The 26988-nt window shown below is 47.3% G+C and overlaps 2 protein-coding genes across 6 annotated transcripts in view; one reads left to right on the forward strand and one right to left on the reverse strand.

Annotated features, from left to right (window-relative positions):
• Window positions 1-13705, forward strand: part of LOC144693430 (kelch domain-containing protein 1) — a 28118-nt gene extending 14413 nt beyond the window's left edge. Inside the window, exons 7-12 of the mRNA XM_078563306.1 lie at window positions 2008-2207; window positions 5216-5412; window positions 7514-7605; window positions 9033-9084; window positions 10341-10438; window positions 13359-13705. Coding sequence (XP_078419432.1) covers window positions 2008-2207; window positions 5216-5412; window positions 7514-7605; window positions 9033-9084; window positions 10341-10438; window positions 13359-13555 — 836 coding nt within the window. The 3' untranslated portion in view covers window positions 13556-13705. The remainder of the gene's footprint in view (window positions 1-2007; window positions 2208-5215; window positions 5413-7513; window positions 7606-9032; window positions 9085-10340; window positions 10439-13358) is intronic.
• Window positions 13706-16547: 2842 nt separating this feature from the next.
• gstz1 (glutathione S-transferase zeta 1) overlaps window positions 16548-26988 on the reverse strand; it is a 28556-nt gene continuing 18115 nt past the window's right edge. For 3 of the 5 annotated variants that reach the window (XM_078561975.1, XM_078561977.1, XM_078561974.1), the window contains 5 exons: window positions 25599-25724; window positions 25226-25301; window positions 22928-22980; window positions 18041-18090; window positions 16548-17158 (listed from right to left, as the gene is read on the reverse strand). In XM_078561975.1, coding sequence (XP_078418101.1) covers window positions 16993-17158; window positions 18041-18090; window positions 22928-22980; window positions 25226-25301; window positions 25599-25724 — 471 coding nt within the window. In that variant the 3' untranslated portion in view covers window positions 16548-16992. The remainder of the gene's footprint in view (window positions 17159-18040; window positions 18091-22927; window positions 22981-25225; window positions 25302-25598; window positions 25725-26988) is intronic. The other 2 variants (XM_078561976.1, XM_078561973.1) reach the window with 1 other exon arrangement.

Consider the following 26988-nt stretch of genomic DNA (forward strand, 5'->3'; position numbering starts at 1 on the left):
ACTTTCTGTCCCCAAAAAGCTGTTAAGGCCGAGGGTCAATTGGGAGCTTCCAGACTGAGATGGATAGATTTTTATCTGTTGTGGAAACGTATTATGGGATGTGGAGGGTAAATGGAGTTGAGGTACAGATCCAGCTGCAAGGTGTTAATATGGCAATCGCCTTGTTAAAACCAATTACTAGTTAAACAAGTGATGGGCATTGATTATCCCATCTAAATAGAATAAAAAGATACAGCTGGAACACTTTGGGCGGAAGTTAGTCACACTGAGGAGTTGAAAATAAACCAGCTTTAACCGAAAGACCAGACTGGATTAATTCTTCCACCACAACCTCTTATTGTGAGTAACACAAGGGGCCCTGCAAAAAGATGCCCCTTTGACTCCCTAAACCCACCCTGACCCACCAAATACCCCTCAGCCTATCACCACGTTTAACCCCTCACCACCCTCTAGCCGTGTAGGGTATTGGTCAACTGTCCTGATATGTGACGAGTCAGATTTTATCTGAACGTTGTTCTGGAGCACCTTAGGATATTTTTACTACGTTAAAGACGCTATATAAATGCAAGTTGTAGTGACTGTTTGGAGAAAGATGCTGCACATTCGGAACCCCAGCTGTTGGGAGGGGGAATAAGCAGAGGTAACAATAACCCTGCAGTAATAATCCAGAGAATGTGATTCCAATCTCATCGTAACAACTTAAATTGAATTCAGTTTGTGTATATTTAAAAAGAAAATGCTGACATCAGTAATAGTGACCATCGAATTGCCAGATTGTTGTAAAAACCCCACTGGTTTAGTAATGTTCTTCAGGGAAGGGGAGCTGTTGTTACCCAGTCTGGGTCTATCTGTGACTCCACCACAGTAATGTGGTCGACTCTTAACTTCCTTCTGAAATGGACTAGCCAGCCACTCGGTTTTTATTGAGCCCACTAGCAGTGATTCCAGAAGGTGGTCCACCATCACTCCAGAACAGAGCTGAACTGGGTTAACTAGTGAAGGATTATCGCCCTGAAGCATTAACTCTGTTTATTCTCGACAGATGGTACCAGCATTATCTGTTTTCATTTCCAATTCCCAGCATTTGCAGCATGTTTTGTTTTTATATTAATGATGCACCAACACGCTTCTGAACCAGTTGCTGGTGTTCAGCTCCCCAGCCCCAGCCCCAGCCCCAGCCCCGCACTATCAGGGACAGTGACCCTCTCACTTTAAGATAAATACCGCCAGGGCATTGAAAACAGAAACCAGGAAAATTGGAACCACTCAGACTTGGGGAGTCACTCTCAGCTCCACCCTCCATCCCCACCCCAGTGAAGCATTTCTACTGTGCAGTTAAAACGGAACAAAATCACTTCCCACAGTGACAAGGGAATGGAAAGCGAGCTTCAGAGAGCGATGTTAGGACAGGTGGTTATGGTTGAGTCAGTGAGGTGGCTTTTAAGACAGGTCCTAAAGGGAGAGGTTTCATGGGTGAATTCCGATGCTTAGCACCTGGGAAACCAGACCAGACTAGGAGGGGCAGAGAGATCTCTGAGGGACGGAGGAAGTGATAAAGATCGGGAGGAATGAGGCCATTGGAGGCCTTTCAAACAAGGACGAGAATTTGAAATTTGATATGTTGAGAGTCAATGTTGGTCAGTGCTCCTACTCCCCAGTGCTCCTACCTCCCCCACCCCAACTCCCTCTCTTCCCCCACCACCCTCCCTACCTTTTATCCCCCGCTCTGTACTGCCTGGTCCATCCCCATTACCCGTCTGCCCCCATTTCCACCCCCCCCCCCGCCACTTCCCCACCATTGACTGTTGAGTTCTTCAATGAGTTTAATCAGCACCAAAGCACGTCTCTGAAATGAGAGTCTGATCGTGCACTCTGCAGAGTCTCCCCTTAAGAGTGATCTCAATCTTTTCACTTTGCCATTTCTTTGAATTTTTTTCCTGTAACTGTGTTTTCCATTTGAACTTTAATATCAATGATCTCTGACATTTGTCCTTATTTTTTGAGCAGACAATGGTGACAATTTCTGGTTTCCCTTGGAAACGACCTCAACGATGACCATCCCAATCCCTCGGAGTGTCTGTGGCCACTCAGCCACGTATGACCCTGACACCAAACGTGTTTACATCTTTGGAGGAATGAAAGATGAAGAATGTTTCAGTAATGTCTACATCCTGGACACCTTGACCTGGAAGTGGTCGTTTGTGATCGTAAGTAGAAACATCCAATTCACAGAATCACACAGTGAAGAAGAGGCCCTTCGGCCCATCGAGTCTGCACTGACATGTGAGAAACACCTGACCTACCCACCTAATCCCATTTACCAGCACTTGGCCCATAGCCTTGAATGTTATGACGTGCCAAGTGCTCATCCAGGTACTTTTTAAAGGATGTGAGGCAATTGATCTTTTCCGGTCACTTGTTCCTTCTTGCCACCATCATAGAAACACAAGGAGGCCATTCAGCCCATTAATCCTGTTCCACCATCTAATCAGGTTATGGCTGATCAGGCTGGATGGCTCCCTTCTGAACTGTAACCGTTCATGATTCTGTCTCTTCCTTAACACTTGTCAAAATTTTGATAGATTTTTATTGGGCGTTTTCAAGTGACCCACGGCCTCAACAACTTTTGAGAGAGAGAGTTCCAGGTTTTTAGTGCCCTTCATGTGTAGAAGTTTTTTCCTGATATTTCCGCTAAGTGGCCTGGTTGGGTAACTTTAAAGTTCTGATGCTTGCCCTGGACACTCCTCTCCCCCCGCCCCCGACCCCAAAACTGGGAAATACTTTCCCTGTCTTGACCCTTCCAAATCCTTTAATCAGCTTAAGCACCTCAGTTAGGTCACCCCTTAATCTTCTATACTTGGGGGAATACAAGTTCAGTCTGTGCAGCCTATGCTGGTAATTTCTGTGCTGGTCTCATTCTGGTGAATCTCTGCTGCTTCCCTCAATGGAAAACCCATCCTTCCTGAGGTGTGGTGCCCAGAACGGAACCCAGGTACCCCAGATGGGCTCTAACTGAGGCTCTGTAACTTTCACCTTTTTGAATTCCAACCCTCTCAAGATAAAGGGCAACATTCCACTAACCTTTTTAATTACTTTTTTGTAGCTTTAGTGATAGCTGTTTTCGTTATCTAAATCTCTCTTACCCCTCCACAGTTCCTAGCTTCTCACTATTTAAACAATACTCTGACCTATCTTTGAGGTCCAAAATGTTCAGTCTCTCACTTTCCCCCACGTTGAGCTTCATCAGCCACAGCTCCGCCCATTTACTGGATTTCCACTGCCCCTTTCCAACTCTCTGCTCCTAGCAGGTCCCTATGTGGTTGGGGCGGTGGGAGAGATTTAGATTTATACAGGCTGGGGAGATTATTTGGTGTCTCCCCTGATGAGAGTAGGTTTGGGGGAAGTCCGAGAGCCCACTTGTTCCCCGAGCTCGCAGAAGCTGATCAGAGGCCTACAGGCTGCCTGGAGCCATAGCTGGTCACTGGGCTGAGGGAGATCAGAAAATGGTGGGAAGGGGTTTTGTGGGGAAAGGGTTCCTGGGTTGGGTGGCCCACTCTCTAACCCCCCTCATGGGGCACTGACCCTCCGACAGTGCGGCGCTCCCTCGGCGCTGACCCTCCGACAGTGCGGCGCTCCCTCGGCACTGACCCTCCGACAGTGCGGCGCTCCCTCGGCACTGACCCTCCGACAGTGCGGCGCTCCCTCGGCGCTGACCCTCCGACAGTGCGGCGCTCCCTCGACGCTGACCCTCTGACGGTGCAGCACTCCCTCGGCGCTGACCCTCTGACAGTGCGGCGCTCCCTCGGCGCTGACCCTCTGACAGTGCAGCGCTCCTTCGGCGCTGACCCTCCGACAGTGCGGCGCTCCCTCGACGCTGACCCTCTGACGGTGCAGCACTCCCTCGGTACTGACCCTCTGACGGTGCGGCGCTCCCTCGGTACTGACCCTCTGATGGTGCGGCGCTCCCTCGGTACTGACCCACTGACGGCGCGGCGCTCCCTTGGTACTGACCCTCTGACGGCGCGGCGCTCCCTTGGTACTGACCCTCTGACGGCGCGGCGCCCCCTCGGTACTGACCCTCTGACGGTGCGGCGCTCCCTCAGCGCTGACCCTCTGACGGCACGGCGCTCCCTCGGCGCTGACCCTCTGACGGCGCGGCGCTCCCTCGGCGCTGACCCTCTGACGGCACGGCGCTCCCTCGGCGCTGACCCTCTGACGGCACGGCGCTCCCTCGGCGCTGACCCTCTGAAGGCACGGCGCTCCCTCGGCGCTGACCCTCTGACGGCACGGCGCTCCCTCGGCGCTGACCCTCTGACGGCACGGCGCTCCCTCGGCGCTGACCCTCTGACGGCACGGCGCTCCCTCGGCGCTGACCCTCTGACGGCACGGCGCTCCCTCGGCGCTGACCCTCTGACGGCACGGCGCTCCCTCGGCGCTGACCCTCTGACGGCACGGCGCTCCCTCGGCGCTGACCCTCTGACGGCACGGCGCTCCCTCGGCACTGACCCTCTGAAGCGTGGCGCTCCCTCGGTACTGACCCTCTGACGGAGCGGCGCTCCCTCGGCACTGACCCTCTGAAGCACGGCGCTCCCTCGGACTGTTAGCCTGGATTTGGGCTGATGCCTCTTGAGTATGACTCAAACTTACAATCTTCTCACTTAGGTGAGTTTTGCTATCACTTGTTGAGCCACAGCTGACACTTACCCATCAAGACGCCAGCGTAATTTATCTGACTCCTCACGGGCGGGATCTATTTTGACATTGAACTGCCTACAATCTTTTGGCTGGATGTAAAGGATCCCACAAATTGTTGAATCAATGCCTTCGAAAACTGTGTGAGAATTTGTAATCTTATTACTGATGCGTTGATTTTAAAACTCTCCTCCGAGATCTCTGTACTCCACTAATTCTGGTCTCTTCAGCATCCCAGATTTTAATTGCTAAATCACTCATGCTTTCAGCTGCCTGTGTCCCAATCTCTGGAATGCCCTCTCCAACTCTCCCTCTCCCTTTAAGATGCTCCTTAAAACTTACCTCTTCAACCAAATCTTTGTTCACCTGTTTTACTTTCTCCTTATGTGACTTGGGGTCTAATTTTTTGTCTAAAGTGGGTTGGGACATTATTATTAAGTTAAAGATGCTATGTGAATGCAGCTGTTGTTCCTGCCTGTTGCACAGTGCGGTTAAGGGAAACCTTCTATATTCTCGCTCCCAGGGGAAAGGCAAAGTACCCTCACTGGCCTATCACAGCGCGGTGGTCTTCCAGCGGGAGCTGTTTGTATTTGGTGGGCTTGTTTGCAGTCCTCGCCTACCTGCGGAAACCTGCAGCAATGCCCTTTACATCTTCAACCCGGAGCACGAGATCTGGTACCAGCCCATTGTCGTGGGTGAAAGGCCCCTCCCTCGGTACAGGTGAGTCACCTGCCTCATCCGGCACAGCAAAGTGCCGGGGTTGTTGAGGTCATTCAGGTTTAGTCCTTTACTCGTTGTTGGGATGTGGGATGGGCCAGTGTTTATTACCCATCCCTAGTTGCCCTGAGAAGGTGATGGTGGTGGTGGTGGTGATGGTGGTAGTGATGGTGATGGTGATGGTGATGGTGGTAGTGGTGGTGGTGGTGGTGGTGGTGGTGATGGTGGTAGGGATGGTGATGGTGGTAGGGGTGGTGATGGTGATGGTGGTAGTGATGGTGGTAGTGGTGATGGTGGTGGTAGTGGTGATGGTGGTGGTAGTGGTGGTGATGGTGGTGGTGATGGTGGTAGTGGTGGTGATGGTGGTAGTGGTGGTGATGGTGGTAGTGGTGGTGATGGTGGTAGTGGTGGTGGTGGTGATGGTGGTAGTGGTGATGGTGGTGGTGATGGTGGTGGTGATGGTGATGGTGGTAGTGGTGGTGATGGTGGTAGTGGTGGTGATGGTGGTAGTGGTGGTGATGGTGATGGTGGTAGTGGTGGTGATGGTGGTGGTGGTGATGGTGATGGTGGTAGTGGTGGTGATGGTGGTAGTGGTGGTGGTGGTGGTAGTGGTGGTGGTGATGGTGATGGTGGTAGTGGTGGTGATGGTGGTAGTGGTGGTGATGGTGGTAGTGGTGGTGATGGTGGTGGTGATGGTGGTGGTGATGGTGGTGGTGATGGTGGTGGTGATGGTGGTAGTGGTGGTGATGGTGGTGGTGATGGTGGTAGTGGTGGTAGTGGTGGTGATGGTGGTAGTGGTAGTGATGGTGGTGGTGATGGTGATGGTGGTAGTGGTGGCGGGTGCTGCTTGAACAGCTGGTAGCAGGTTTGCTTCAAACTAGGCGGAGTTCCTTCAGAGGACCATATTAGTCTGGGGACTGCAGTAGATCCAGACCGGGTAAGGATGGCAGGATTCCTTCCCTATAGGACATCAGTGAACCAGATGAGTTTTTAATGACAATCTGATGGCTTCAATGTGACTTTCACTGAGCTCTGGTTTTATTTCCAGGGCATTGTTCCTTTGCTGTGGTCAGCTTGGCTCAGTTTGTAGCTCTCATGCCTTTGAGTCAGTTTGTGCACAGCAATGAGATAACGACTTGAAAATCTCTTTTAGTGATGTTGGTTGAGGGATAAATATTGGCTCCCTGACATGGAGAAGAACTCTCCTACTCTTTGAATTGAGGCTGTGGGATTTTGAGCATCTTGAGGTGGTGGACAGGGCTTTGGTGTAATCACCTTCGTCAGTTCCCAGCCTGAGGGCAGCTCCGACCCACAGGCTCCACCAGAGGAGACAGGCCCTGAATCCACCCCAGCTGGAGCAGGAATCCAACCCCGATGCCAATCTGATCCAAGTTGGCCATTTAGGCAACTGAGCCAACCACTGCACCCCACACCCGCCCCCCCACACCCCCTGCCCGCCCCTGCCCAAAGGAGTCCGAGCTGCTCTGGCAACATACACTTTTACATGTTGTAGTGTGGAGCTCGGGATAGTGGTGGGAGAGGCTCCAATGTTCTTTCCATCACACAGCTGACCAGGAATCTCTCCTGCTTTTACCGCCTGCCATTGGCCTGTGTTGGTAGGATCTACAAGTCTTTAATCAACCTGTTTGGCTGTGCTATGAATACTTCTTTCTTGGCCATCAAGTCCTGGAGTGGGTCCTGAATCCAAAGCTTCTGACTCAGAGGCAGAGATGCCACCCAGTGTGCCACAAGACCTCCTCTTTGGTAAGGTGTAACGTCTCATCTGATAGATGGCACCTCAGTGGCAATGTCAACCTGGATAATGGGTTCAGGTCTCTGGAGTGGGGCCTGACCCCACAACATCCTCATTCAGGTGCCACTGAGCCATGGCTGATACCAGTACCTGATGGGCATGTTAGTTAGACAGGAGCCTGATCCTGTCCTGGACACACACTCGGTGCCTGACCAGGGCTGAGGAGGTCATACAAAGGAAATCGTGCTTTCCAGGATTTCCCCCTCCCTTACCCAGGGATGGCCAGCTCTGCCTAGTGGAGATCAGACCTGTTTATACTGATGTTTTCTGTTCCTCTTTGTTTCTGTCCAGTCACTCTGGCACTCTGCTAGGAGATAAACTCATCCTGTTTGGTGGCAGTCGGAACCGAGTTTTTCTGAATGACCTTCACGTGTTGGATCTTGGTGAGGAGACTCCTGGTTTCAGGATTAAGAATGAGAGGGGTATGGGTGGGGGTTTAACAGAAACTGATTCCTAGTTGATCAGTTCCTGTGGTGATAGTTTCAAATCCAAGGAGGGAGGACAAGAGGTAAAAACCAGGAAGCTGGGGGTAAGGAGGGGAGTTAAGGAATTCTTCTCACTTGTAAGACATTGAATTGTGGGAGACTTTACCAGGGTAGGATGATGAAATGGGCGGCGTCAATGGGATCCTTGGTGACTCTGGGGTTGATCTACCTAAATCAATGCTGTCCAATAGAAATCGTGGACTAACCATAGGTGTTTCTATGGTGACAACATTTCAGCCACTCACTAATTTTGGGAGAAAACGCTTTGCACACGCTGCAGGTAAATGTACTTCACACCTGTGTATTTACTTAACAAACACTTACCACCTAAGAGTACGGTAGTGTAGTGATTACCGTTCCTGAGTTCATAAAATCCAGAGAACAAGTTCAAATCCCATCATGGGCAATTTGAAAATTTTAATTTTTTTTACACAAAATCTGGAAATGAAAAGCTGGTGTCAGTGAGAGACTGCAATTGTCGGAAAAGCTCATTGGGATCATATGGTGCAGATATCCACATCTGGATTTCCAATTAAGACTGGAACAGGAGGAGGCCATTCACCTCCTTGAGCCTGTGCAGCCATTCAGTTAGATCATGGCTGATCTGTATCTTAACTCCATTTACTCGTCATGTTTCTGTGATCCTTATACCTCACAAATTTATCAATCTCAGTTCTGAAATTTTCAATTGACCCCCAGCCTCGACAGATTTTTTTGGGGGGGTGGTGGCGGAGAGAGTCTCAGATTTCCACTCCTCTTTACGTGGAGAAGTGTTGCTGACATCACCGCTGACCAGCCTGGCTTTAGTTTGAAGGTTTTGCGTCTTGTTCTGCATTTTACCCATCAGAGGAAATAACTTCCTCCCTGACCCACCCTAACAAATCCTTCAATCGTTTTACATCTTAATAAGTTCATCCCTGAATCTTCTAAACTCAAGGCAATACAAGACTAGTCTTTGCAAGCTCATAATTTAATCCTTCTCGCTCCGATATCGTTCCGCGGAATCCACAGGACATGTGGCTTATGATGAACTTATATTGAGCAACATTGCTTAAGGGTTAGAGGCTTATTTAGACCTTGTGGCCCCCACTCCTTTAAAGTTATTGTGCATGTATCAAACCTCACTGAATATACCTGCAGCACAGTTCACATTTGACCTCCGTTTGAAGCACTTCAGTCACTTATGAGACTGGCTATGTCTGTGCAGAGCTATGTTTGTTCGCTGGTAAAAGGAGTGGTGAGGAAGAGGATGATTTGTATTTTGGGGTGAAGAACTCTCTCCAGATGGATTATTTCTCAATCGAAACCCTGTCTATTTCTTCCAGGTTTCATGGAGTATGTTAATGTACAGAATAGAGGCTCTCCTGCACCACGATGGTAGGTACCACCCCAGAACATTGACATGGACTGATTGAAGGGCGAATAGGAAACCCACAGCTTTAGGTGCCTGAGAGAGATCTTTGTGAACTGACATTGATCAGCTCCTCAGAAACGTGTTCCCTTCATTTCCTCCTCAAATTTGGCAATCTCACTGACGACAGAACCTACAGATAGGATTAGGACACAACAGGATAGCCAGTGTGGATTAATGAGGCTGCATTTCATTTGGGTGTGTGTTTTTCTGAATTTGAAGATGGGCATAATTTTCAGGCAGAATAACGTAGTTTTACTCTGTATCTAACCCCGTGCTGTACCTGTCCTGGGAGTGTTTGATGGGGACAGCGCAGAGGGAGCTTTACTCTGTATCTAACCCCGTGCTGTACCTGTCCTGGGAGTGTTTGATGGGGACAGTGTAGAGGGAGCTTTACTCTGTATCTAACCCCGTGCAGTACCTGTCCTGGGAGTGTTTGATGGGGACAGTGTAGAGGGAGCTTTACTCTGTATCTAACCCCGTGCAGTACCTGTCCTGGGAGTGTTTGATGGGGACAGTGTAGAGGGAGCTTTACTCTGTATCTAACCCCGTGCTGTACCTGCCCTGGGAGTGTTTGATGGGGACAGTGTAGAGGGAGCTTTACTCTGTATCTAACCCCGTGCTGTACCTGTACTGGGAGTGTTTGATGGGGACAGTGTAGAGGGAGCTTTACTCTGTATCTAACCCTGTGCTGTACCTGCCCTGGGAGTGTTTGATTGGGACAGTGTAGAGGGAGCTTTACTCTGTATCTAACCCCGTGCTGTACCTGTCCTGGGAGTGTTTGATGGGGACAGTGTAGAGGGAGCTTTACTCTGTATCTAAGCCCGTGTTGTACCTGTCCTGGGAGTGTTTGATGGGGACAGTGTAGAGGGAGCTTTACTCTGTATCTAACCCTGTGCTGTACCTGTCCTGGGAGTGTTTGATGGGGACGGTGTACACTGTTGGAGGAGATCCACTTGCTAATGAACAGCCTCCCAAATTGGCGACTATTTTTTCCACATTGTGTTATGATCCCAGCTGATGTTAATGCTGAAACAGATCAAACTTAAACTTAAAGCTAAAACTCATTCCGAACACTCACAAATACAAATAAGTTAAACTATCTCCAGTTCCTAACAATTGCAACAGCAACAGCACTTGGAGTTTAATTGGCTATAAGGTTCTTTGGGATGCTGAGGTGTTGTGGAAGCTGCAATGAAAATGCAAATGTTTCTTTTTCTAGTCGTCATGCTGCTGTGCCTCTGTGTGGTAACAAGATTCTAATCAGTGGTGGGCATAATCTGAGTGGTGCCCTGCAGGATTTGTACATCTTCAATATAGGTATGGCACCAAGAGCACTCTCACTTCTGCTTGTAAAGCTGTGGATTGGCTGTAGTGAAAGCTGACACCTGGTGTTGGTGGTGGGCAATGGGGAGATGAAGCTCCTCCATCTCTGCCCCTGGGCATTCCAGGAGACCTGCTGATCCACGGGCTCCTGGAGCCGCTGTTGTATTTCTGGAGTCGCGGTGGAATTTTTTCTTTGCCGCTCCTGCCAAGAAGCAATGGGGATGGGATCTCTCAGAATGCAGAGAGCAAGTGAAAGGGCCCTATCGAAACTATGGAGCCAATGGCCCTGTTAGTTCTCTCTTTAGACCCTTTGGATCCTCCTCCACCTCCAAATCCATGTGAGAGACAATCTTGTTTCGAACATATGAAATAGGAGCAGAAGGAGACCACTCGGCCCATCGAGCCTGCTCTGCCATTCTATACCATCATGGCTGACCTTGGGCTTCAACTCCCATTTTCCTGCCTGCTCCCTGTATCCCTTAATTCCCTGAAAAACCAAAATCCGTCTGTCCCAGCCTTAAATATATTCAATGATGGAGCAACCACAACCCTCTAGGGTAGAGAATTCCAAAGATTCACAACCCTTTGAGTGAAGAAGTTTCTCCTCATCTCAGTCCTAAATGATCGGCCCCTTATCCCGAGTCTGTGCCCCCGTGTTTGAGATTCCCCAGCCTGGGGGAAGCAGCCTCTGTGTCCACCCTGTCAAGTCCCTCCAGGATCTTGTATGTTTCAATGAGATCACCTCTCATTCTTCTAAACTCCAGAGAATTTAAGACCAATTTGCTTAGCAAATGTTCCTATTTAGTTCCTGCTCAAACGAATACATCAGGATCCCACTTGGGAATCGCAGGCATGGAGCGTAGCTTCTGAAACTGGGGCTGTTTGTTTGGATGTTTGTGATTGCTCTGCCCTGATAGGAACAGAAGATGACCATTTGGTCCCTTGAGCCTATTCTGCTGTTCTGTTACATCACAGCTGGTTGGTAGCTGATCTGTACTGAGAGCCTCTGGTGCTTTAGATACCGAATGTTCGTGTACCAATGGCAACTGAGCTTTTTAAAAAAAATGTTTATTTCATGGGATGTGGCTGCCACTGGCAAGACCATCATTTGTTGCCCATTCCTAATTGCTCTTGAACTGAGTGCCTACTAGGGTATTGCATAGAAACATAGAAAATAGGAGCAGGAGTAGGTCATTCGAGTCTGCTCTGCCATTCAACATGATCATGGCTGACCCTTTATTTCAATGCCATACTCCTACACTCTCCTCATACCCCTTAATGCCTTTAGAATCCAGAAATCTATCTATTTCTTTCTTCAATATATTCAGTGACTTGGCCTCCACAGCCTCTGTGGTAGAGAATTCCATAGGTTCACCACCCTCAAAGTGAAGAAGTTTCTCCTCATCTCAGTCCTAAATGGTCTATCACACATCCTGAGACTGTGACCCCTTGTTCTAGACCCCTGCCCCCAGCCAGAGGAAACATCATCCCTGCATCCAGTCTGTCTATGCCTGTCAGAATCTTTTATGTTTTAGTGAGATCTCTCATTCTTCTAAACTGCAGTGAATACAGGGCCTAGTCGGCCCAATCTCTTCTTATATGACAATCCTGCCATCCCAGGAATCAGTCTGGTGAACCTTCACTGCACTCCCCCTATGTCAAGTATACCCTTTCTTAGGTAAGGAGACCAAAACTGCACACGATACTCCAGGTGTGGTCTCACCAGGGCCCTGTATAACTGCAGTAAGACATCCTTGCTCCTGTACTCAAGTCCTCTTGCAGTGAAGGCCAACATACCATTTGCCTTCTTAACTATTTGCTGCACCTGCATGCTTGCTTTCAGTGATTGGTGTACGAGGACACCCAGGTCCCTTTGTACATCAACATTTCCCAATATACCACCATTTAAATAATACTCGGCCATTCTGTTTTTCCTACCAAACTGGATAACTTTACACTTATCCACGTATTACTGCATCGGCCATATATTTGCCTGCTCACTCAACCTGTCTAAATCGCCTCTTAATGCCCTCCTCATCGCTTACATTCCCACCAAATTTTGTGATGTCAGCAAACTTGGAAATATTACATTTGGTTCCCTCATCCAAATCATTTGAGAGGCAGTTAAGAGTCGACAACATTGCTGAGTCTGGAGTCACCACGTAGGCCAGACTGGGTAAGGATGGCAAATTTCCTGTCCTAGAGGGCATTATTGAACTAGATGCATTTTTGCAATAATTGATAGTTTTATGGTCACCATTATTGAGACTAGCTTTCAATTCCACGTTTTATTAATTAACTTTAAATTCCACCAGCTGCCATGGTGGGATTTGAACCCATGTTCCCAACGCATTAGCCTAGGCCTCTGGATTACTCATCCAGGGACATTACCACAATGTCACCATATCCCCTTGTTGCAGGAAAGGAGGGGGATTTCTCCAATGAGGGTCACCAAACCTGTCTTATCCTAGACTCTCCCAGAATCAAAGACTCAGCTCCAAACAAATAAAGGAGAGAAATCAGTGGGACATTGCATTCTGACTGAACTCTTAACGCTCTATGTGGTGCACATTAACACCACACAGTGGATAGAGCACTTTCTGGGGCACAGAGGATTGTGGGTATTCTAGCCACCATTATTGATTAACTTATCCAGTAGGGGTGGAGCCAAGATATTATGCAATAAAGCCTCCTGGATTGGAGTCCAATCAGAGTTGGTGACTCCTAAGTGGGGAGTGAGGTGTGTGTGCTGCTCAATTGAGAGATCTGTGGAAATAAAAAGGGATCCATCTAGTGACAACCCCAGCTCCAAAACATGACCCTAATATTAACCCCTAAGCCTGACACACTGACTTTAAGTCTAATCCTAATTCTTTCTTATTCTTGCTCTTCCCTCTACTACCTCCATCATCAGATACCTACAGTTGGAGCAGTCTATCTCACCACACGCTCTGCGCGGTGCCACGAGCAGGTCATAGCCTGGTGCACCTGAATTCGAGTTGCTGTAGCATGGGGTCCTGCCACACGCTGTTGGTGTTCGGGGGCTCAGATGATGCTGGGAAATTCTACAGTGACACATTTCGAGTCACAGTGGAACTTGGTGAGGATTGAATATTGAACCAACATCTGCAGAAAGGACATTCCATGAAAGAGAGAATTGTCTCTGAGCGTTTGTGAGCAGGCTGTGTGGACTGTACCTTTGCAACTATTAAATGGTTGGACAACATGGCAATTAACATTAAAATTTACAGCTGGGGCCTCATCTCCTTGCATTAATGATCAAAGTAACAAGCTTGAGCGATTAATCGGGACTGGCTGTGGCAGCGGTTGGGCATTTTCAGCCTCTGGGAGCTGGGGCAGAAGAGTTATAAGGGCTTTATATAAAACAGATTTGTGGTTCCTGGTGGGCAGGGGTAGGCCAGGTGCCTTTGCACAGTGTTTACAACATGGACTTGAGTAACTTCAAAGACAGGGGAATTTTGCAGCATTTTCTTGAATTTGACCATGTCTGCATAACTGGTAAGGCCAGAGTTTATTGCCTACTCTTAGCTGCTCTTGAAGGTAGAGGTGAGCCACTGATGAACAGGTACAGAGATGAATCAAAAAGGCCTAATGAAAAGCTCACCTTTTATATCAAGAGGATTAGAACACAAGGGGGTAGAAGTTATGCTTTAGCTGTACAAAGCCCTCATTAGACCACACCTGGCATTACTGAGAGCAGTTCTGGGCACCAGACCTTAGGAAGGATATATTGGCCTTGGAGGGAGTGCTTACAAAACTCAAATCATAATGGCCAACATTAGATGTGATTCTGTGATTGGACAGCACTTGCTAATCAATCCTAATTGTGCTAAGAATTACACTGAAAACCAATTGACGATTATCAGGCAATGTGGCTTACTTATGCATGCTAGAAGCTACATCTGTTCACACACACGGCCCTGTCCTTTGCAGATAAAAGGAGCATGTCCATGCATCGTGCCTTTTTCAACTAAACAAAAGTTTGGGGACAACCGTTCCCTGGTTCATTCCCCATGAATTTGAACAAAAGTGTGGCAGCTCATTGTTCCCAGGTGCATTCAGCATGACGTCTCTACCAATCAGAGTCCATTTGTCAAACAATCAGCACTCTTCTTACGCAGTATAAATTTTTGTTCCCTTTACTATTGGTATTCTTGTGAACTGCCCTGATAAGTGCAAGGTGAAAAACTTTGACAGCATGTCTCTTTATTCAGCAATTTTTTTTTTATTATTTCATACGTGGGTGTTGCTGGCTAGGCCAGCATTTTTTGCCCTTCTCTAATTTGCTTGAGACAGTGGTGGTAAGATGCCTTCTTGAACCACTGCACATGTGCTGTAGGTTATAGTATAGGTATACCCAGAGTGCTGTTAGGGAGGGTTACCATCAAGCCAGTGGATTAACCCTAGTTATGGTGTACCAGGGCACCATATTATAGGAAGGATGTGAACACATTGGAAAGAGTGTAGAAGAGGTTTACAAGGATGGTTCCAGGGATGAGAAACTTCAGCTATGAGGATAGATTGGAGAGGTTGGGACAATTCTCCACAAAGAGATGAAGGCTGAGAAGAGATTTGATAGAGATGCTCAAAATCATGAGGGGACTGGATAGAGTAGACAGGGAGAAGCTGTTCCTGCTCGTAAAAGAATCAAGAACAAGAGGGCACAGATTTAAAGTGATTTGCAAAAGAAGCAAGTGTGACATGAGAAAAAAACTTTTTCACACGAGTGGTTTGGGTTTGGAATGCGCTGCCTGGAAGTGTGGTGGAGGCAGGTTCAATCGAAGCATTCAAGAGGGCATTAGATGGTTATTTGAGTAGAAACAATGTGCAAGGGTACGTGGAAAAGGCAGGGCAATGGCACTAGGTCATAACGCTTATTTGGAGAGCTGGTGCAGACTGGCTTAGGCTGAATGGCCTCCTTCTGTGCTGTTATGATTCTGTGATTCGATGAAGATTGGAGGGCATGCCAAGAGCAGCACCACACTCGAAGTTCAACACCATCCAGGACAATGCAGCCCGCCTGATTGACACCCCATCCACCAACTTAAACATTCACTCCCTCCACCACTGATGCGCAGTGGCAGCAGGGTGTACCATCTACAAGATGCACAGCAGCAACTTACCAAGGCTCCTTCAACAGCACCTTCCAAACCCACAACCTCCAACACCTAGAAGGACAAGGGCAGCAAATAGATGGGAACACCTCTACCTGGAGGTTCCCCTCCAAGTCACTCACCATCCTGACTTGGAAATATGTCACCATTCCTTCACTGCCACTGGGTCAAAATCCTGGAACTCCCTCCCTAACACCACTGTGGGTGTACCTACACCACATAGACAGTTCAAGAAGGTGGCTCACCACCACCTTAAGAGGAAGGGGGAATAAATACCAACCTTGCCAGCAATGCTCATATCCCAAGAATTAATTTTTAAAAAACCTAGAGTGGCAAGAGCCAATGCTGACAAGCTCTTTCTACTTGGCCCTCTGGCCTTCACATTCACAGCCTCAGATCTTCACCACACCTCTCCATTACCCTGGGCCAGTAGGTGCTGGAGTGGAGCAGGTTCATTGCCGTGGCTGGGGGAAGACAGTGAGCTGGTTCGGCCTGGTTGGTCTGCACCCTAGGTGTTTGCTTTCCATTTTCAGGTCTCCAGCTTTTTAGGGTTTCATGTTCTCCTCTCCCACTTATTTAACTCATTCACACATTCTCCAGATTTTCTATAAATTAGTTATTTCTCCCATCCAGCCTCCTGCTCTCACACTTATCACAGCTGTTAATTATCCATCTTCAGCACTCTCTCAGGGATTTTTTTTATTTCTTCATGAATGTGCAGGTCAGTGGCTAGGCCAGCATTTATTGCCCATTCCTAATTACCCTCAAGGTGGTGGGGAGCTGCCATCTTGAACTGTTTTAGTCCACGTGGTGTAGGTACATAGATATCTTTTCTTTGCCTTTTCCACTGGCTGTTTTAGAAGCTGTTTTTCTGTTGTCTTTGCTTTTTATCAAAGGCTAAATTAAAATGTTAAACAGCAACTTCAAGTAAAAATGTTAACTAGCTGAAACAATCTATATTCCAGTAGTTCCTGTAACGTTTTATTTGCAGAAAACAGACATTACAAAATCATTTTTCCTTTTTTTGACTGAATCAGTTAATAAATCAAAAGCATTTGAACAATACAGGATGGTGACAGATGTGGGAGAGAAACTTGCTCCACAGAGCCATCAAGTGGCATGATTTGCAAACACATTATGATAGTTGCCATAGCGATTAATAACAGTAAAATTGACAAAAATATGGCCAAAAAACCATCAAGTACTAAAGGTTGGAACAGAAACAAGAATTTTTTTAAAAGTCTAGACATGTGTACATTTAGAACTGGGAAGGAGGGAACAGTGAATTCTAGTACATTGTTTGAACTTTCAAAATGATTAATTACAAACTGTTCCTTACATCAAACCTGAGTTTTTCCAGGTATTTCTGTTCCAGTCATAGGCTGTCTGTGATTAGCGAGGGACCCCTTTTCATCAGGAAATGGTTTGACCTGACATTACTCTTGCCGCTGGGGGTGAGGGTTCAGGAAGCGTATCAGGCTGGCAAGATGGGTCACTGACCTTGAAGGCTTCTAGTTCCAGCAGAGTGTTATTGATTCTTTCAATGGTGGGAAATGGTGCTAGGTCCACCTTGAATCTACTGGCGAGAGGATAAGGCATTATCTTGAAGTGACTGAGTGAATCACAGCGTGGCACAGATTAGAAAATTTCATTTCAAATGGGGCAGGACCTCATCAGGAAGATCCCTCTTCCAGTGAATTTCTAATTCCCAGTGTGGTTTTGGGTGGGGTGAGGTGGGGTGAGGGAGGATGCAAGGTAGATAGATGCTTGACAGGTGAGAAGGATAAAGAGTCCGCCCTCCCACTCTGTTACACTGCATCTCCTACATCACCACAGGCGATAATGAGATCCCACAAACATCAACGTGACAATGGTCAGAATCTGCCATTAGGATGTTAACCTTAAATCTATTGTACACTGCCCTCTTGTTCTTTCTAGAACATATTGTTATAGAAAACTACCCTGAACACAAGAAATTCACTACATTTTTGACATATGCTAATCTTATTACAATCTATATGAACAATAAAATCTCCCATTAAAACCTCTCATAACTCAAGAGGAGCACAGGCACCATGGAGGAACAATTGGCCTGGGGAGTGAGATAAATGGGCATGTGGGAGAGATAGGGATTGGCCTCAGCGAGAAGGAAGCCTCAGCTTTGTGGGAGTCAGGATGAGTGAACCAGTTAATAAGGATTCAGGTTTGTGGTGTGGGGGAGGGGGCTGTGGAGAGAAATTGAACACAAACAGGAACACTTGTTACTGTTGAAAGACTCTGTTTAATCCGGAGTGAAAATCTGAAATGGACTTTAATGCAAGTGTATCTTGGTTAGTGCTTTTTGGTCAAAAAGTGCTCTCATTGGGTCAGTTAGTTCAACTACTTCTGCTTTGTACTGGACAGAGTTTTAATTTCTGCAGGAAATTGACTGGAAGCCAAGGGTTGCTGCACAAAGCCTTACCTCACAGCATTGTACACTTGTGGCACCAGGCACAGGTCTGCCATCGTCACCTAGAAAGGAAGAGGCTGCGTCAAGATTAAGTTAAACACTCCACAAGAAACAAACTTACATTCATCTAGCCTTCCATCACATCTTACATCAGTGTCGGGCATGGCTCTCACCTCTAGGTTAAAAAGTCATGGGTTGAAGTCCCACTCCAGGGACTTGAGCACAAAATCCAAGCTAATGCTCCCAGTGGGTACTGAGGGAGTGCTGCACTGTCAGAAGTGCCCCCTTTCAGATGAGATGTTCAACCTATCTGCCTGCTCAGGTAGACATAAAAGAGCCCATGACACTATTTCTAAGTACAGCAGGGGTGTCCTGCCTAATTTAACCCCCGGACAACATCACTAAGCCAAGTTATCTGGTCAGTATCGCATTGCTGTTTGTGGGAGCTTGCTGTGCACAAACTGACTCTGCATTTAGAACCATAGAAAAGTTACAGCACAGGAGGAGGCCATTTGGCCCATCTTGTCCATGCCAGCCCAAGGACACCCAGGTGCCCTTTCTAATCCCACCTTCCTGCACCCGGCCCATAGCCCTGCAGCTTACAGCACTTTAGGTGCAGATTCAGATACTTTTTAAAAGAGTTTAAAGTTTTTGCCTCTACCACCAACTTGGGCAGCGAATTCCAGACACCCGCTACCCTCTGCGTAAAAAAGTTCTTCCTCATGTCCCCCCTACACCTTCTGCCACTTGTCTTATTTCCTACATTACAACCAGAACTTTCAATTATGACATTAAAGGCATTATATAAAACATCCCAAGAGGCTTTACAGGAGTGTTATGAAACAAAATTTGCCACATAGTCAAATAAGGAGATATGAGGTCAGATGCCTGAGAGCTTGGTCAGATGTAGGCTGTAAGGAATGTCTTAGAGGAAAGCGAGAAGAAGGGTGGAGAGGTGTAGGGAGAGAATTCTAGAGCTTCAGACCCAGGCAGCTGAAGGCATCAATCCCAGTGATGGAGTGATTCAAATTGAGAATGCTCAGGAGGCCAGAATCTTTGATGCGCAGGGATCTAGGAGGGCCTGGAAGAGAGAGGGGCGAGGCCTTGTAGGGATTTGAAAACAAGTAATGAGCATTTAAAAAATCGCAGCATTGCTTGACTGGGACCCAATGTGGATCAGCGAGCTCAGGGCAAATGGACAGTGGGACTTGGAGCAAGTTAGGACACAAGCAGCAGAGCTTGAATGAGCTCAAGTTTACAGAGGGTAATATGTGAGAGACAGCCAGCAGCACATTGAGGGTTTCAGCAGCAGATAAGCGGAGACAGAAGTCGAAGTTGGGTGATGTTGTGGAGCTGGAAATAGGTAGCCCTAGTGAGGGCACGAATATGTGGTCAGAAGCTCATCTCAGAGTCAAATACAGGAGCAAGGTTGTGAATAATCTAGTTCAGCCCAAAGATAGCTGCCAGGGAGTGGGATGAAGTCAGCGGTGAGGGAACAGAGTTTGTGACAGGACCAAAGCCAGTGGGGTCAGTCTCACCAATAATTAATAGGAGAAAACTTCTACTTATCCAGTATTGGATGTCCAACAAGCAGTCTGACAATTTGGAGATGAAGAAGAGGTCAAGAAAGGTGGAGGACAGCTACAGCTGGGTATTATCAGCATAAATATTCAAACTGATGGCAGATTTCAGATGATGTCACCAAGAGGCAGCATGTAGATGAGAAATAGCAAGGGGTCAAGGATAGATCCTTGAGGGACACCAGAGGTCATTGTACAGCAGTGAGAAGATAACTCATTGCTGGTGATTCACCAACAACATTATACAGAGAAGAATGGAACTGAGTGAGTGCACTGTCACCCTCTAGAGACAATGGTGGAGAGGTGTTGGAGTAGAATTTGTGGTCAACTGTGTCAAAGATGAGGAGAGAGAACCACCAATATCAGCTAATATAGGAGCCAGGAAAGGAAATTGCAATCAGCAGTTTAGTGGGATTAGAGAATAAAGAGATGGATCTCAGACAAGATGAGCTCAGAGTGCATGGAGGGAGGTACTAGAGAAAGATACAAATTCAGAGTTAGGGCCAAGTGGAGCCTTAGAGGAAATTAAGCCTGGGCTAGTGTATGGAGGGATGTAGTGGATGCAGATGATTTAATCATCCCTATCTTTATAAAACAAACATGTGACTACACTCCTAAAAAGAGTTAATTTGCTGTAATGTCCTTTGGTCATGAAAGACACTACAGAAAGCCAAGTTCTTTCTTCCAAAGCCTCGACAGCCAAAAATATCACTTTGAAGTAGAACAAATGACAAGAAATTGCTGTTAAAGAGTGCCTATAACATTGTAAAAATAACTGTTGAGTCAGTATTGGTGAGAGCTATAACAGGCAGCTGCAGGATTGACCAATTGTTTGATGTTTGGTGATGTTGGTGGGTGTGGGAGGGGGAGTGATTTGCAGGATATCAGTGCCACCTTTTCAGCCACATCCATGGGAGCTTTAATGTGCATCTGCACCAGAACAAGTCAGATGGGGGCCTGGTTCAGCCTCATCTGAAATACAACATCTCCAACAATGCCACGCTCCCTCGGCGCAGACCCTCTCATGGCACTGCATTCCTCGGCGCTGATCCCTCCGACAGTAGAGCAGACCGTCAGTATTGACCCTTTGTCAATGTAGTGCTCCCTCAGCACTGCCACTGCATCTGCCTGGATTACGTACTTACCTGGACTGCAGGTTACCCGTACAGGGAGAGCAACGCAGAGCCCACTAGAGAAACACTCAACTTCACCCCCATCACATGATTCTTGACTAGACCATATGACATAGGAGCAGAAATTAGACCATTCGGTCCATTGAGTCTGCTCCGCCATTCAATCATGGCTGATAAGTTTCTCAACCCCATTCTCCCACCTTCTCCCCATAACCTTTGATCCCCTTACCAATCAAGAACCTATCTATCTCGGTCTTAAATACACTCAATGACCTGGCCTCCACAGCCTTCTTTGGCAATGAATTCCATAGATTCACCACTCTCTGGCTAAAGAAGTTTCTCCTCAACTCTGTTCTAAAAGGTCTTCCCTTTACTCTGAGGCTGTGCCCTCGGGTCCTAGTCTCTCCTACTAATGGAAACATCTTCCCCACGTCCACTCTATCCAGGCCTTTCAGTATTCTGTAAGTTTCAATCAGATTCCCCCTCATCCTTCTAAACTCCATCGAGTATAGACCCAGAGTCCTCAAACGTTCCTCATATGTTAAGCCTTTCATTCCTGGGATCATTCTCGTGAACCTCCTCTGGACCCTCTCCAGGGCCAGAACATCCTTCCTGAGATACGGGGCCCAAAATTGCTCACAATATTCTAAATATGGTCTGACCAGAGCCTTATAAAGCCTCAGCAGCACATCTCTGCTTTTATATTCTAGTCCTCTAGAAATAAATGCCAACATTGCATTTGCCTTCCTAACTACCGACTCAACCTGCAAGTTAACCTTAAGATAATCCTGGATTAGGACTCCCAAGTCCCTTTGCACTCCAGATTTCTGAATTCTCTCCCCATTTAGAAAATAGTCCATGCCTCTATTCTTCCTAGCAAAGTGCTAATCAGAGGCCAGAGAAGAATTCCCCTTCTTGACCTCCCTTCTTTTGGTTAATCAAGGGATATAGGTCAAAAACAATTTTATGGTGTTTGGTAACAGATCAGCCATGATCTCACTGGATGGTGGAACAAGCTGAAGGGACTAAATAGCCTACTTTGTTCCCATGCCCCCTCCCCCACGACCAGCAGCATCCCTGTGCTGCCCCACCTCACTCCACCTCCACAACAGGAGCACTACTGATACTTTGAACTCTGCATATAAACCATGCATATTAACCCAAGTCTGAGAGGACTTGGTGGACAGATGCTACGCAGTGTGGTGCTGAGCAGGAAGGTCCCTGATATATTGATAGTTTGAGGAGTTGGGGGATTGGTAGGGGTTTGGAGATGGCAGTGAGCTACAATAGGTTCAATGTCTATAGGTTGGGGGTGGAAATCAGCAAAGGCTCCTGATCAGTGTCTACTTCCCCATGGCTTTGCTCACTGAGTGAAAACAAGATTGGGCTTGGCTGTGATTCCCCCTGTAGTTGAAAGGTCAATGTTTAGACTCATGTATGAATATTGGCAGCTTGGGCAAGACAATTGGTACCCATGGGACCTGAGCTGCCACAGGCATAGGCACCTTCAGGGGAGGGAGGAGAGTGTGGGAGGCAATGCAAACCCATCACCTCTACCACCTGGAAGGACAAGGGCAGCAGATAGATGGGAACACCACCACCTGGAAGTTCCCCTCCAAGCCACACACCTTCCTGACTTGGAAATATATCGCCGTTCCTTCACTGTCGCTGGGTCAAAATCCTGGAACTCCCTCCCTAACAGCACTGTGGGTGTACCTACACCACATGGACTGCAGAGGTTCAAGAAGGCAGCTCACCACCACCTTCTCAAGGGCAATTAGGGATGGGCAATAAATACTGGTCTAGCCAGCAACACCAACATCCCATGAATGAATAAATTTTTAAAAAGCAGTCAAATTCAATGCAGTCTGAAATGAGCTCTGTGCGCTATCGGGGAAGTGGCAACACCATTACGACATAGAGCAGCTTCGTCAAATCCAGCAACTCCAAGCTAATGCTTGGAGGCACGAGGGACAGTGGGGTGAATTACTGCCCCATGGCCAAGGTGGCATGACCTTAAATGCATGATTTTCTGGATGTCCTTGGCCAGACAAAGGATCAGCTCATGATGAGAATGCAGTCAGTTCTCACCTTGAACTGTGCAAGGGCTTGAACTGAGTCACTGACCCTAAATCATCTTACGCCATCCTAAACAGACAACCTGTTGGAAGCATGCTCATACATACCTCATCGCCGACACAGTATCGCCCAGCCGTCTGTTGCAGGAGACTCTCCAGAGCTGGAAAGCAGGCAGACATTAGCAGAGGAGGATGGAGCAGCACGAAGTCAGTAAAACAACAACAACTTCATTGTTATAGTGCCCTTAACATGGTACGGTGAAGGTGTCGCAAGACATTTCACAAGAGAGATTACGAATTTGACACTGAGCCACAAAATGAGATATTAGGACAGATAACTAAAATCTCAGTCAAAAAGATAGATTTTAAGGAGTGTGTTAACGGAGGAAAGCGAGGCAGAGAGATTTAGGAAGGAAATTCCAGGAGCTTAGGGCCCAGGCAACTGAAGGCACAGTGCCAGTAATGGAACGATGGAAATCAGGCATATGAAACCGGTCAGAATTGCAGGAGCACAGAGATTTCAGAGGGATGTAGCACTGCAAGAGGCTGCAGAGGATACGGAGGAAAATAAGGGTGAGAGTTTAATTGCCAGACTGGGAGCCTGTGTAGTTCAGCAAGCACATAGACGCATATAACGTGGATAAGTGTGAAGTTATCCACTTCGGTAGGAAAAACAGAATGGCAGAGTATTATTTAAATGGTGATAGATTGGGAAATGTTGATGTACAAAGGGGCCTGGGTGTCCTTGTACACCAATCACTGAAAGCAAGCATGCAGGTGCAGCAAGCAGTTAAGGAGGCAAATGGTATGTTGGCCTTCATTGCGAGAGGACTTGAGTACAGAAGCAAGGATGCCTTACTGCAGCTGTACAGGGCCTTGGTGAGACCACACCTGGAGTGCTGTATGCAGATTTGGTCTCCTTACCTAAGAAAGTATATAGTTGCCATAGGGGGAGTGCAGCGAAGGTTCCTGGGATGGCAGGATTGTCGTATGAGGAGAAAGTAGGCCGACTAGGCCTGTGTTCACTGGAGTTTAGAAGAATGAGAGGGAATTTCATTGAAACGTATAAACTTCTGACAGGGATGGACAGACTGGATGCAGGGATGATGGTTCCTCTGGCTGGGGGGGTCTAGAACAAGGGGTCACAATCTTAGGATATGGGGTAGGCCATTTAGGGCTGAGATGAGGAGAAACTTTTTCACTCAGAGGGTGGTTTACATGTGGAATTCTCTACCACAGAAGGCTGCGGAGGCCAAGTCACTGAATATATTTAGGAAGGAAATAGATTTCTGGGGCTGAATCTTCTGGCTGACGTGCAGGTGGCGGAGCCCGCACGCCAGCGCTGAAAATGTCGTGCGAGCGTCCCGATGTCAGCGAGTGGCATCGCGATAGTTAGGTTGGCGGGTGCGCTATGCATCGCAATGTGCGCCTGCCATTAATTAAAGGCCTTGTTAAGGTCATTAACTCACCAATGGATCAGGATTTTGAGGGGCCCGTGCGAACTTCGGCTCGGCGCACAGGCCCAACAGGCAGGCGGGTAAGTGATTTTTCTTTTTTTACAAACCTCATCCAGTGGTGGGATGAGGTTTGATTTCGGATTTAAAAACGGTTATTAAAGGTTTTATGTACTTCCTTAACATGTCCTATTTCGTGTGACATTTTCACATGAGGGGGACATGTTAATGAATATTTTACTGTTCTATTTTTAATCTTTGACAGCCTTTCAGTGATCTCCCTGAAGCAGCACTTTGCCTCAGGGAGATGTGCACTCTTTCTCGCATTTGGAGAATTGCCCCCCCCCCCCCCCCCCCGCCCGCACAGGGAGCACATAGCACTTCCCGTTGGACGTCATGCTGGGCAGGCCTTAATTGGCCCACCCACGTAAAATGGTGGCGGGGCCCGTTTTGGCGGCGGCGATCGGCTGCCTCCCCGCTGTCGAGTTGGTTGGGCCCGCCCGCCCATCAAGGGCAAAATTCTGCCCTCCTGGACTCTAAAGGCATCAAGGAGTATGGGGGAAAAGCGTTGAGATAGGGGATCAACTGTGGTCATATCTGAATGGCGGAGCAGGATCGAAGGGCTGAATGACCTACTCCTGTTCTTATTTTCTATCTTTCTACATAGGTGATGGGTGAACAGGGATATGATGCAAATTAGGATAGAGGAATTTGAGTTTTGGATGAGCTCAGGTTGACAGAGGGTGCAAGATGGGTGGCCAGCAGGAGACCATTGGAATAGTCAAGTTTAGAGGTATAAAGGCATTGACGAAGTTTTAGCAGAGTATGAACTGAGGCAGTTGTGGAGTTGGGCAATGTTAGAGATGGAAATTGGTAGTGTTGGTGTTGGATGGGTTAGAATGTTACACAGCACCCGTATGGTAAGTCTGTGGGACTGCCTGTCAGGTCTCACCTTGGAAGCCATTGATGATGAAGCATTGAGCCCATTCAAGCTTCTCATCTCCCAACTTCTGCAACACATTCAAGTTCTGCAGGAAAAACAGACAGAGTGAGTAAGCTGCAGGCACATTAGTACCAATGGTGAAACCAAATGAACCTCACCCCGAGTGACCAGACCAGACCACTCTGGGATTTATCCAATCTGAACAACAAATCCGACCCACGCGATCTCCTGGAGGAATGTGCTGCTGTCTGTGCCTGATACACAGACGATCGAGAGCACGAGGTATTCACCAGACATGAGAATGAGTGACTGACCCCAGTCAAAGGAAAGCCCAAAAGCAACAACAGCTCAAAAACATTGGTTTCTGCAACCAAAGTCATACCTGTAGAGGTTGAATACCAGAGGTGATGAGGTCAGAAATCATCCGGACTTGGGCACGTTTCTTGGCATCCTCAGGGAGCAGCCGTGGACCAGGTCTGGTTTCATCTAGGTATTGGATGATAGCCAACTAGCATCAGAAGAGAGTGTTACTGGTCAAAACAAATAACAGCACAGTACACGAAAATAACTACAAACTGATAAATGTTCTCAGATCTATAAATAGACTTGGCAGCAATTTACAGGCCAGAACCACAGATATTACAGCACAGAAACATGTCCTTTACAACCTGATAAAGGAGATGGGACGGGGATGCTAAGAGTAACCTAGCAAGAAAATAAGAAACAGGAGCAGAGGTACGCCATTCAACTCTTCGAGACTGCATCACCATTCAACACGATCATGGCTGATCTTCTACATTACCTCCAGCTTCCTACACCGTGGTTTCCCAAACTATGGGTCATGACAAGATTTTAGGGCCCATGAGCTCCAAGGCAGCAATGGCTGCCAAAGAAGTTGTGACTGATTTCTAACAGCTGAAAGGCCCTTTTAAATCCTCGCTTTTAAGTTTATGGGCGTGGCCTAATTCCTGCTGCAAAAAACACCTGTGAATAGGTAGATATGTGTTATTTTGGAGAAACCATGCCATTTCATCAGCTCTCCCCATGCTCAACTCCTGTTCCCCCACCTCCCTGATCAAGAACAATAGCACCTGCTGCACCCCGCCCCCACAATTCTCATAGCCCCCAAAATTTTCACTCTGGGGTCACACGAAGTCTAAGGCATTAAAATGGGGTCACACTGGGAAACAGTTTGGGAATCATTGTTTCACTCCATACTATCTTCATGCCCTTCTTTCCCTTGGTATATAAAAATCTAACGATTTCAGTTTTGAATATACTCACTGAGCCAGGCTGTGAAAATTATTTTTCTCAGAAAATTTTGGTAACTAAGTGTCACTGAAAGTGAAGTCGGTAACACATGGTGTACATTGGGAGCTAAACTTTCATGGGGGTGAGGGGAAGCATAGAATTTTAGGAACAATTTTTCACATTTTAATTTAATGGGTTGTCAAACATGTGTGTTCGAGAAATGGGGAGCAGTCAAATCAATGAAAATAAACCTCAAACTGGGACTGAGTTTGTGTTGCAGAATCTCTTACACAATCCAATTAACCCAGTGGACAAAACTCTTAGCTTGGAATCAGGAGATCATGGATTCAAGCCCCATTCCAAAGACTCGAGCCCATATATAGGCTAACACTGCAGTGCAGTACTGAGGTAGGGCTGCACTGTCCGAGGTACAAACTTCAGGTGGGCCATTAGACTAAGACTTTGTCTTCCTGCTGTGATGTGTGCCAATGAATGTTAAAGATTCTGTTGGCTTATTCAAA

This window comes from Cetorhinus maximus, chromosome 18, assembly GCF_964194155.1.
Source record: "Cetorhinus maximus chromosome 18, sCetMax3.hap1.1, whole genome shotgun sequence".
Taxonomy (NCBI): Eukaryota; Metazoa; Chordata; class Chondrichthyes; order Lamniformes; family Cetorhinidae; genus Cetorhinus; species Cetorhinus maximus.